General features: G+C 42.7%; 1 protein-coding gene across 1 annotated transcript in view; it reads left to right on the top strand.

The window, feature by feature from the left end:
• The first annotated feature begins 1,010 nt into the window (after window positions 1–1,010).
• Window positions 1,011–12,427, top strand: part of entrep2 (endosomal transmembrane epsin interactor 2) — a 145,313-nt gene continuing 133,896 nt past the window's right edge. The window contains exon 1 of the mRNA XM_088920057.1: window positions 1,011–1,235. Within this exon, the coding sequence (XP_088776183.1) occupies window positions 1,011–1,235 (225 nt within the window). The remainder of the gene's footprint in view (window positions 1,236–12,427) is intronic.

The raw sequence follows: 12,427 nt of genomic DNA, 5'->3' as shown, positions 1-12,427 counted from the left end.
TTAAACAATTCTCGCCGCCACCGCTACTTACTCGCACCACCTTTTCCTCTCGCCGCTTTCTTCAGCACCTCCCTCCCCGCTAAACCCTTTCATTTCGCTCCACTTCCTTTCTCGCTCCCCTGCCCGCACGCCTGTCCCAGCCCCTACCGTCCCTCCCCCGTCACACTGTAACACACCGGCAGGCAGGCAGGCAGGCAGGCTGAGCTACCCAGCCAGCGAGTGTCTCTCGCCCGGGCTTCGCAGTGTTTGCTGTAGGAACAGCAGCCGGCTCTGCCTCACGACGCGCGGGCTGTGGACACAACCGTGACGGAGCTGCGGTAGCAGGCAACAGTGGATCCACCACGATATCTCCCCCTTTTCTGTTTACCTCCCCCCCCCCCCATAGTTTGCGTGGAGTTAATGTAAATGCTGTTTTCTCTTTGGAATTATGTTTTCCTAGAAGGCGCTTTTGCAGCTCCTGTCAACGAGGAAAGCAACGATGCCAGGTACTTTTTCAATGCCATCCATTAGGAGCCCAGAGCCCGGAGCCTCGTGTGCGCTGTGAATAATTGGAATGAGATGGTGCATTACTGGCTCCGAGGGAACTGCTCACCTTTGCTCGAGTGCGCTTTCCGACGTGCGGTTTCAAGTTCGGTCGCTGCTGCTTTAGTTTGACTGGGACCAGCGCCGGGAACTGGAGGATGTGCTAGCGCGCTTGCAACTTGCTGGTCTTTCTCAGGAGAGACGCAACTGATGCGTTTTCGTTTCCCTGAGTACTCGCGCATCCCGCGGCTGGCATCTGCAGGTTTTCGCCTTCTTTCGAAACGGGCTGGATATTGCAAAGCCGCGTTCGGATTTACACCGCGGTACAATTTGGACAGCGCTGGTTTGTATAAAACGCTAAGTTGGAGGGTTTTTTAAAAAAAAAAGAAAACAGGCCAGAAAGGCAGAGTTCACTTTGGATGCCGATGCTTTTGTGTTTTTTTCAATTGAATCTTCTTTTTATATAAGTACTGCATCTCGAAACAATTATGCCGGTTAGCGCTCTGCCCAGGGGCCGCTCGCTGAGCCCAGTGTCTCTGTCCCGGAGTCTGTCCAGGCTCCGGGAGTTTCGGACTCGAACGCGGATCATGCTTTCGCTCGGAGTTTCTCAGATGGTGCTGGGCAGCTTGATATTGGCTGTCAGTTTCGCCGCCTTGGCTCTCACTACCTCGCCGAGAGTCAGGCACTCCTGTCCCTTCTGGGCTGGTTTTTCGGTAAGTGCACATAACTTTATATCATGCAATGCGGCTGTGTTGCGGGGCGAGGGGGAACAAAGGTTGCCTGTTAATTCTGTTGATAGCCGACGCCAGAAACGCCGTGGATCGCACCGCCCGCAATGGGGAAAGTGTGTGTGCTTCGGCAGAGGCGCACGCTGGCTCCGAAATAAAACACGAAACAGAATATTCGTTTGTCGACAGGAGAATAAGTCTAACTGAAAAGTGTGTATGAGTGCCGAAAAAAGTGAAAAAAAAATCAGTTTGAAAAGCTCCGGTTTATTCGTAAACCTGAAATATCGGTATCTATCGTGCGCAGTGTTCAGTCCGCATCAGCAGCTGGAGAATGAAGGTTTCCTAACATTACAAGTTCAAGGCACTTATTTCTGACTAGTGATTTGTGACAGAACATAACATCCTACTCCTAGACAGTTCCCTTCGCTCTGATGACATTAAAGCGCATCTAGCAGGCAATTTCGGTTTCTGTAGAAGGGGGGTGGTGAGGTCGAAGGGGTGATTTTGAACCCAGTCAGCGGTGCCAGTGTTTTGATGGACGATGGAGTTACTAGGTACCTTTCCGGAGTCACCCTGGACCTTTCTACTCTCTTTTTTTTGTTGAGTCTAAAGATCTGATCTTTTTTTTTAATTCTACAAAATAATTGATTTTATTTTTTAACCCAAGGCAGCCTTCAGCACAGCCCAACATTGCTAGTACAGGACTAATGGTTTTGAACAGGTTGCGGTAGACTGTTGCACAGGTCAGTCTACTTAATTTAGTCTTGTGGTTTCGCGCACCACCGCTGTTAGGTAGCATCCATCCACAATGCCCTGAAGACCATTTTTTAATTCTTCAGGCGCCTTTAACGGAAATGCTTGTACTATTATAATCCAGTGATATCAGAAGTCATTTCTTGACGGTCTTTGCACAATTTCTACTGTCCCTTTACCTTGTTCTGGGCCCACGTTTGTCCTCCACGCTGTCTTTGTGGGGCTGTAAGGGAGGCGTCGCTGTAAAAGTGAAGGAAAGATGTAATTTGTTCATCAGGAGCCTTGAAGTTTATTTTTAAAATATATTTAGTTTGCCTACAGCTTTCACTCCTTAAAGGGCATGATGAGCTATAATACAATAATACCATGCAGCACATGGCTGGGAGCCAGTCAGTCACTGTTGGCAGATACTTCCCTGAATACAACTCACGAGTGACTGGAATAAATTGTTGAGCAGTTGCTGATATTAGGAAGGCTGTAGGAAAAGAACTTTATTTTTTCTGATATAGATATCCATCTGTCATTTTTCAAGGGCTTATTAGTGTATTATTGTGATCTACACACAACTGTTTTCTTTTTAAATTCAGTATCAAACACGCATTTCAATAAAGACAAAAGAATAATATTAATGTGGTCATTAACTAAGAGCGCAGAGTTGAAAAAACTGTCCGGCTTCATTTACCTCTGATTGCTACTGTCTCACTGAGATTACAGTGTACAGGGCAATAAAGCAAATTTGGATGTCTTGTGGTGTTTTTTCCCCATCATGCGCTAGGGAAATTGACCTCATTAGACCGCATTGTATCTGGCATCAGTTTTTTTCTGTGACTTAAATGTAGTTCCGGGCCTTTGCCCCTGTAACACTTTGGGTCAGGCGGTGTTATTGGCACAAATAAATCTTTATTGGGTCTCAGTCCCGTAGCATGTACTGTAGTCATCAGAGCAGAGATTAAAGAAGGGGGAGTTTACAGAAGCCAGGGATTGGCAGACATTGGTCCCTCTTGTGGTATTTTTTGCTTTGATAAAAAAGAAATATTTAGAATTGTATCTCATCTGAAAAAGTTCAGCTTTTTTCTCTTTTGCGCGACAAAAACAGTCAGATGCCATTGCTGGTTTCCTCATCAATATTCTTGACTTGTTTCTGTGTTTTATTCAAGCAAGGGACCACCATTAAAGACCATTGTTTGCCAGAGCGATACTTCTCAGCTTTTCATAGTGTGGTAGTAAAAATTCTGGTAGCAGTGCTTTCATAGTCGCAGAGATTCAGTGGCTGAGGCAGTCTAGGGGAACGGGTGGTCTGTACCATTTTCTCTTCAGGCATTTATATCTTTTAATGGGAGCCGTTGAGAAAGCACGGAGCTGTCAGTATTTGCGCAGGAGTATCTGAAAGACCCTTTCCAGTCTCTTTACAATCTAGAAGCTCTGTCAGACCTGTGGTCAAGGAGTCGCCCCCCCCCCCCCCACAGTCCCATGGAGGCTGCAGAACTCGAGGTGAACATGTGATGCCACAGTTCCCTGCTGCACTCGCTCAGGGTTTATTTACAGCATCGCTCATCTCTGTGATGAGTTCTTGTTCTGTAATCCACTCAGCTGTCTGATGGTGCCTTGTGTCATCTAGCTTTCACCATTTTGCTTCCAGAAAAGCGCAGGGTTCTGGTTTGTTTCTCCATTCAGTCTGGTCTCACCTAAGAGCTGCTATAGTAGCACAATGAGGAAACAGCATTTATCCAGGGTGAAAGCATTCTGGGGCACAGAAATAATGCTTAAGCAGTCGGTTGCGTGTGGCTAGATGTCATTTCATTTAGTCTCATTGTTGCACTCTGGGTGCTCCGAGGGAAATAGTGCATTCCCCTTTAAGTGCAGTGTGGTCAGTGAAGATAGCCTTTTGAATGGCAGCGGTGATAAGTTTAATTGCTGAGCCCCTGCGCCTGTGCTGGAGAAGAAACTGACTGGCAGGAGATTGTAATCAGTGGAGTGGGAGGGGAGCTGTGTATAAACTGTGCAATGATGACAGAAGCTGCTCAGCCTGTAGCCTGGAAAGTCCTGCTGGCAGTGGCCTGGAAGACTCACAGTTTCAAACATATTTCTCTGCAGCTACCCGCAGGGCAACTTTGAATTGCTCAGACATCGCCCCAGGTTAACAGAAAGTGCAATTAATAAAGTGCACTGAATAGAGTTTCATGAAACATTCTGTGGAGAGTCTTCTCTTGGGCTTTTTGCATTCTAAATATTTTTCCATTCTTGAAAATGCAAGAGGGTATAGACCTTTTTCGAAAAGGTTAAAGCAGTGATGGATCGTCTTTGATTTCAGGCACAAAAGTGGAATAACCTAGACTTCTTGACCTGCTGTTGGTAATTTAATCACTGCTGAGCCTGCCTTTGCCTGGTTTTGACTCTGGCTGTATTTCAGTAAAATAATTAACTGCCTTTATTCAGACAAGCGTCTAAAGTTAGTTTTGAAAATTAATGAAGCAGCATTAAAAGGCTGTGTTTAGCAAACATGAATGTAACAGCCTTTGTGTTCATTGTCACATGTAAAACAAAGGTATTTTTGTGGAGAACTGGCTTGCAGCCAGATTCTGTTGTTTTTTTACTGGTCAGCATAGTGCTGAGTTTTCACACTGGAACAGAACGAACCATATGTGACCCGGTAATCAGTCCTGCTGTGTTGTTTTACCCCATTAACATAGCTTAGGTCTGTCTGCATAATCCCCTTTTGCTTGCTTGTTACAGTAACATGAGTGACAGTAGTGAGTGGCCAGAGAATTCAGAGACATTCTCAGCTCTGTGTCCCTTCATATACCAAGGAAATTAACGAGGTGACTTTCATACATGGACACCATCAGCTTTGCTGAGAAAGTAATGAAGTGCCCACGATATAGAGCTGTTCTGCCTTACGGTGTGCTTGACATTCAGAGCGGTGTTAATTCGAAACTGCTCAGGATTAATTTATAACCTCTTTTTTACACGGGCCAATTTCTTGGCTCATCCATAGATCACTTGTTGCCAGCCACAGCTGGGATTCAGACTTTTTTGGAGACAATCCTGAGAGATCAGAGATGTTGCAGGGTTTTGATATTAAGGTCTGGTATGGTCAACAGCAGCAGAAGCCTAGCTTGCGGCCCTCCCAGCACTGAAGCACCAACAGGCGAGTGTTACAGGACTGCACTGGGACCCCGCTGCAGTAGAGGCTATTGATTGTTAACGCAGGCAGTCAGCAGTTGACTGCACAAACATGGCCAATAGGAAAAACGATTCTTCTCGTCCTTGAGGTGTGCTGTCATCCATGCCTCGAGGACTAGGGCGAGTTGCGCATTTGAGTATTTTTTGCTTATCCGCTGTGCTGGTGAAACAAGAGGTGTGCTTGATTTTTAAGCCTTCAAATTTTAGGTTGAGACTTCTTAAAATGGCACTTGCAAAACTGGCTTTCAAAAGGATGCACAGCCAGTTCAGTTCAAATGCAGAGAGAACATTCCTGTGGGCAAAGTGATAAAACACTGAGTTAATGTATCCGTATTGTGGTTGTTGACACTATCTATGATGAGAAATTGATTATGTGATTATCTCATTGACTTAACGTTTCAGCTGTTGCAGTCATGGATTGTAACCATGGTGGAATTTTGTCATTCTAAAACTATTCTTATTATTGATTGAAATTATTAGTGTGATATATGTGTGTCTACTTTGTTGATGATTATGAGAGTAGGTGATAGTTCTCCAGGCTTTTAATCCTACTTGCTTTTGTTTGTGCTTTGTGCATATTTTAATGGATGCTAGCAATTTATAATTTTAGATAATTTGCACTGATGGACATTTTGTCCATTGAACCATCTCTGTCCATGTGTTTAAGCGAAAGATGCTTAACTGGTATCTGAAGTTACAAGTGTTAAAACTTGGAAGTATCTCAGTGCTATGTATTATTTTAGTAATTTGAATAGTTTGTCTTTTTTTATGATTTTCTGTTTCCCCCAGATGTCAGAGGGCTTATGCTTGTTTATAAGCTTAACGTCCTATAACTAATAATGCTGGCAGATGTCTTCTGTGTGTGGGAGGGGAGATTGTGTTTTTTTGTGGGCCTTAAACATCTTAAATGGAAATAAATGCTCTCCCAATAAAATGATTAAGATGTTTATTTGAATATTTTATTTTTTTTACTTTGCACTTTATGGAATGCCATTGTTTTAGTTTGTGTATAATACTGTATGTTAAGACTTTTAAAATTTCATTCATTTTTAGGTCTTGTGAATGTGTGACCGATACACTTCCTGATTGACGTTTGAGATCCATCCATCCATTTTCTAATCACTTCTTCCAGTGCAGGTTTGTGGGGGAGCTGGAGCCTATCCCAGCAAGCCTTCCTGGGTGCAAGGCAGAATACACCCTGGACAGCACGCCAGTCCATCAGAGGGTGCAAACAGACAGACACGCGCACACTCACGCCAGGGATGATTTTACTACAAGCCAAGTTTGCGATCCAAGCAATGGGAATCGTGAATGGCAAGCACTGATATTCGTTCATTATATAATGCACTTGGTGAGCGATGGCTTCTGGTCTAGATACCCTGACTCATTTAATCAGACCGATGAGTTCAAGCTCAGATAATTGTGTGCTGTCAGTTAACATGCAGGGTTCTTCATCATTCAGTGATACCTTCCAAACCTGTTTCCTTGTTCCTGTTTCTCCTTTTTCCTATGATTTCTATCCAAGACGTGAATTGTGTTTGAGAAGATTTTATAAGAGGTGCAGTGTAAACTGGAAACAGAAAATGTGATTGCAGATTTCACTCCAAGACCTCAGGGTGCCAGACTCCAAAGGCATTCAACCATTATACCTACTGGCAGGTTAAGAGACCAAAATGCTGATATGGTGGACCTGTTTGAATTGTACTTCAGGAGAAATAACAATTAATGAAATAAAAACATTGCTGTTTGCTTTAGTGAAAAATCTGCTGAATAGAAATTATGAAAGAAAGTCTTAATGGATATTAAGTGGAGATGTGTAGGGAAACTTTATGATCCAGGTTTGTGAGAAACAAAATAAAGTTAACCTAAGTAAGGGAGCAGAGCAGATGGAGAGATGTCTGTCCTTCCACAGGGAGTCACTAAGGCTCATGGTCAGTACTAAAGAATGAAAGAGAGAGAGGCATGATTTCCTTGTGAGGCAGAAAGCACAATAAGAAGTGTGTGTGCAGTGTTATAAAGATATTCCAGGGCACAGTTGGTCTGGGCCTCATCAGAGGAGCGCCGCTCCCAGAACAGTGTAGCATGGTGTGAAGTACAAAACCAGCCCCGAGCCCCTTTGGCAGACTGATGTGCGCAGCGGTGTCAAGCTGGACCACAGCCAACAAAACCAGCATTACCGCTAACCCTCCGAGAGGATTAGCATCACGACGGTTTGCGGTTTGTCAACATTATTCCACACATATTCAGGGATTACAGTGGGAAGACAAGGATAGCCCATTGGACGAAATGCTTGCCAAGTGAAAGTAGGTTTATATACTTACAGGTAGCATATGTATCTTGTTAGCTTTCCTCTCTGCAAATTGGCAAAGATAAAGATATTTTTATTCATTTATTCTACAGAATGCTGTTGCTTGTAGAGTATTGATATCTTGGGGCAAACTTTGGAGGTGTTTATTTTCTTGTTGTATATTTAAGATTTAAATTAATGCTTTGCAAATGTTAAGCTATATAGTAAATGTTTTGACCCTTGCTCTGAAGGAGTAAGAGAAGTTTTATAGTTGCACATTGAAGAATGCAGTGTTTCGCTGTAAATTAAATATACATATATTTATTGCTGGTCCTGTTTCCTGATTGTATTTTTCTTATCTACATTGGCTAAAGAAAACACACATCTGTTTTTTCTTATGTCACAGATCAGGCAATGAATGTGGCAGATTGTGTTCACAGCAGCTAGTAATAACTGTTTGCCAGCGACACATTTCCCTGGCTCGTATTTAGGTCAGGGGTCTCAAACTGAATTTTTGGAAGGCCTGGTGTTCTCTGTTTTTGTTCCTACTGAGCACTCAGTTACAAAGTTATTCTAATTATTCAATTAACTGCATAATTACAGCATTTGTTACCCGGCACAGCAGTGTTTTATAAGTAACTGGATCTTTCATGAAATTAATGTTTTTATTAATAAACTGTAAAATGCCTTAAGAAAAATGCAGTGCATGCATAAGAAATCTAATGGTAATTAGATTCATTGTTTAATTGACAGCTCAGGTCGTCCAGGAACTGAGTCTGAGACCCGTGATCTGAGTGAAGGCTTCTCTTCCCTGGCAGCTGCTGCAGCTGAACGATTCTGTCGGCTATCCAGAGCTCCTGGTGTGAAGGGACAAGCGCGTCTATGGTTGATGGTCAGGTCAGCGCAAATATAGGTCAGAGTCTATTAAGAATTTATTTCTGCTGCAGTGGAGCTGGGTTGAGGAATTTCCCTGGCTTGTCACAGAGCAAGAGGAACTTCACACCTGTGCTGCAGCATCATTGTTTGTTGTGGTCCTGCAGTTTCTGAAGGCTCAGTCCAGTCAGGCAAAGCCAGGATCCCCAGAGGGCTGTTGTCGGCGGAATCCGAGTTGTCAAGACCTCAGACAGGTTCTGTTAATTAACACAAACAGAAGTGTTCACGTGCCAGACAGGGGAGTCTCCTCTGGAACAGAACTGCCTCACACTTCACCTCTCCTCGAACACGATTTTCTCTCTTGAGAAAACTACATGAATGGTTCAATGCCAATTCTGCTCCATCGCATGTTTTAACGTTTCCCTTCACTTCTTTTCACTTGCATAACTTTTAATTTTGTGTGTTGTGCAAATGACAAAATTGCTGCACTGGGTTGCTCCTGTTTTTTTCATCGATTGGTACTGCAGTGCCCTACATTCGTGTTTAAAATCTAAAATGCTACTGCATATGGACACATAGATCCCACAACTACATACCAGACAAAAACAACATCAGTGCTGAATATAGGGGTGGGCGGTATAGACAGTATACCGGTAGAAATATGTGCCACGATATGGATTGGGCTACTGCATACAGTTTATACCGGTAGAGAATGGATTTTGATGTTGCGCCACCAACATTGTCATAAAACGGGGGTTGGGAAATTTTTACTATTGACCCGTCATAGTTTAAAATTCTGCCATAGTTTAGCTCCAATTATATAATTCTGAACATGTTAATCTTGCTGATATTTGGAAATCTGATAGATTCAGAATTATTTATATAAATATTATTTATATTTTCTAACTTAGTTTTGTAATTTTATTTTGTTTTAAGAAGTATTACTTATTTAAGTTGATAAGAATTTTATTTGAAGTATTACATATTTACGTATTTATTCATGTTCATAAGTTTATTGTGTTGTTTCACTTCTGCAAAATAAAAATGGACTTAAAATGTTCGACGTCTACTTCAGTTCAATGTGAAATTTAAAAAATACTAAAGGAACAACATAATAGCTAACCAGCAGTTAAGAATAACCTAGTAGTTAACTCCAGGCAATAAAAACTTGCTAACCAAGTTTTCTACTCCCTTTAAAGCATGTTCTATTGAAATTATGAGAGACAATTCTATATCATAAAATATATGATTACTGTCCAAAATTAAAATTATACCGTGATATAAATTTTAAGCCATATCGACCAGTTGTTGTTTTCCTCATCATGTTCCTAAGTCAGGAACCCATCGTGTCATCTTGTGTGAACCATTTGTAGCAGAATTGTCATGGACAATGTGGTCATCCTTCTGACAGCAAATTCCTTTGCATTTGTATTAATTATTAATTATTATATTTATGAATGGTTTGGTTTTGTGTTCATCTGTCCTGGTTCACAATTTCTCTGCATCATTTCCCATTCTATAATTTGTATGTAAGCTTCCACCCATTTTTCACTGGGTGATTTTTGTGAGGTCTGTAATCTGCAGTGCGCTTTCAGTCAGAGAACAGATGGAGTGCACTGGGGAATGGGAATCATGTGTCCAAATTTATAGTTGAGTTTTTTGTGCTAGTGTAGTAAAGATAAAAAAAAGGATTATGCTGAACCAGTTATTTTAAATTTTAGTAGAAACATAACTGAAGTTAAGAAGATTTATAAGAACAGTCCTTTTTAAAATGTCCATTCACCTAATTCACTACATTGTGCTGCTTGTTATTTGTGCAGTCCAGGCGGAGAGGTGCTTCATTATTGCAGCGGAGACCTTGACTGGGAAAATAGTCGGTCATCAGTCAGGATACCGGAGTTAGGAGCAGACTGCAAAGTCCTGCAGTGCGCGGTTCAATGTCCTGTTTCTGTGACTCGCTCTGCAAGAGGAAGGGTTAACATGCATTCCGTTTTCATCCAGCATGTAATCTGACTGCCGGAGTGTGTCCGCAGTTCAGGCAACCTCCTGAGAGCCTCCCTGGGTTCTGTGCGGCCTTTCCTCCACATGTGACTAGACTTCCTGTATTGCTCCATAATACCAAAAACCCTCTTTTCAGGGACCATTGAAAAGGGCACGCATGCAATTTGTTACAGGGCTTCTTGTGCGAATGGTAGGCTAAATCCACACAGATAGTTTGATAGATGCAAACAGCTACCAGAAGAGTTTCCAAATGATGGCCATTTTTTTTTTCAGAATAGAAAAAACCCAGAAAAAAGGCAAATTACAGTGAATATGCTTTTCAGCATCTTTGGCTTCTGTGCCGAGTCGACAGATCATGGAGGCAGTACCGTTTCTTCTTCTGCCTTTTTAAAATAGAGCCGCTGGAGTGTAATTGATGCCATGTTTGCAGCCTTTAGAAGTCCCCAGGCAGCCTGTGCTCAGAAACCTGTTTAGAAGAATCCTGTTCAGGAGCTCTTGCTCGGTGGTGTATTTTTAATTAGCATCCACTTGAGAACATGCACTCCTAAAGAGGCTGTTCCTACCTTTACAGAGCTCACAGGAGGTTCAAGTGTGATGATTCTGCCCTAAGTAAGATCTTTGCTAATGTATTTTTCCCTAAATAGGAAAAAATGCCCTGCAAGGAAAGACCTGTAACTGCCTGAAACGTGGGACTCCTTGAGCATTTCAGTAGTAGGAACGTTAGTGGATGGTGGCATGTGGAAATGAGGTTTGTGTGCTTGACTGAGCTGAGATTGGAGAGACACGGCTCGTCTCGTGGTTCGCATTAGGACCTTGTGCCCTACATTCTTTGATATCGGATCTTCAGGGTGTGCTCTGTGTCGCAGCCAAACAGCACGTCTCTGCGGTGGTGCTGTGCAGGGTGGTCTGTGCTTTGTGCAGAGAAAAAGAGCATTGTAAAGGTAGCAAGCTTTCTTTTCAAGTGGCGTCGATACCATTCTGAGGGCAGGCGGGTGACAGCAGTAGGTAGGTGTCTCGGTTTCTGGAAGGCACAGTTCGAATGGAAGGTGGAAGTCATTTGTACCACTCGTCAGCCCACGACAGGTGCGTTAGTAGGACGGCGCATTTCATTATTTCCCTCCTGAGGTCATTAATCCCCTGTAATTGACATTACCTGGAAGGAGGTTCAGAGTGATTTAAAAAAACCTGCTTATTTTACACAGGTGAATTTTAGAGCGAGAAGAGGCATGCCAGGTAGTGTAATGTGTAGAAAGTGGAACTGTGCTTTTTATTTTCATGGCTCAAAGAAATGGATAACCCTTTTTTGGGTCACCTTTCTCAATGGTTTGGAAGGAAAGCGGAGCCAGAGGGAAGAGTATCGCGCTCTCCACCAACTCCCCTTACAGAAGCTGCCTGGTTTTCCTTAGAGGTCTTCACCCAGACTGAGGGCCGCCTTGCAGAGCATCTGAGATCTGTCCAGGTCTGGCTACAGGGTGAGCACACTGCTGCAAGAAAAAGACTGCAAGTCTGCTCCGAAAAAGGAGTGACTGGGTTCTGGAACTACTGACGTTCCTCTTTGATAAATCTAAACCTTTTAGACACTGGACACTGAAGGGACTCAGAGCGCTGCATTTCTTAAATTTTTTTGGTAAAAATATTCAATTATTTTAAATTCAGAAGGGAAGGTCTTTCACTCTTGCTTGTATTTGGATTCACTTTTATATAAGATTGTCTCCTTTTGACTTCAGAGTGTGTTGTTGACCTGTGGAGGATTAGTTATTTTTTTAAAACGGGGCAACTTTTCCCCGATGGAGATTTGTGCTGACTTCTGAGTGTAGTAGTGTTCACAGCGTTAGTAATTGAGCGTGGAAGGCTGGATTTAGCTGCAGAGCTCACTATATACCCCGATTGAACATAGTAGTCTTAAAATATTATTTTGCCTTGTTTGTGCTTCTGCTTAATCTTGGTCTTTTAAGCTCTTGCCTTTTTATTTGGCAGCCGCCAAATTGTTCACGGACAATTACTTGGCTTTAACTTGCTAATCCAGATCTGCGTGGGAGTGTTAAATTATTTATCTACAGAGATTGTGTGTTCTTCAGCT

This window comes from Atractosteus spatula, chromosome 7 (assembly GCF_055471065.1).
Source record: "Atractosteus spatula isolate fAtrSpa1 chromosome 7, fAtrSpa1.hap1, whole genome shotgun sequence".
Classification (NCBI taxonomy): domain Eukaryota; kingdom Metazoa; phylum Chordata; class Actinopteri; order Semionotiformes; family Lepisosteidae; genus Atractosteus; species Atractosteus spatula.
The sequence above is the reverse complement of the archived record's forward strand: the minus strand, read 5'-3'. Positions and strand labels throughout refer to the sequence as shown.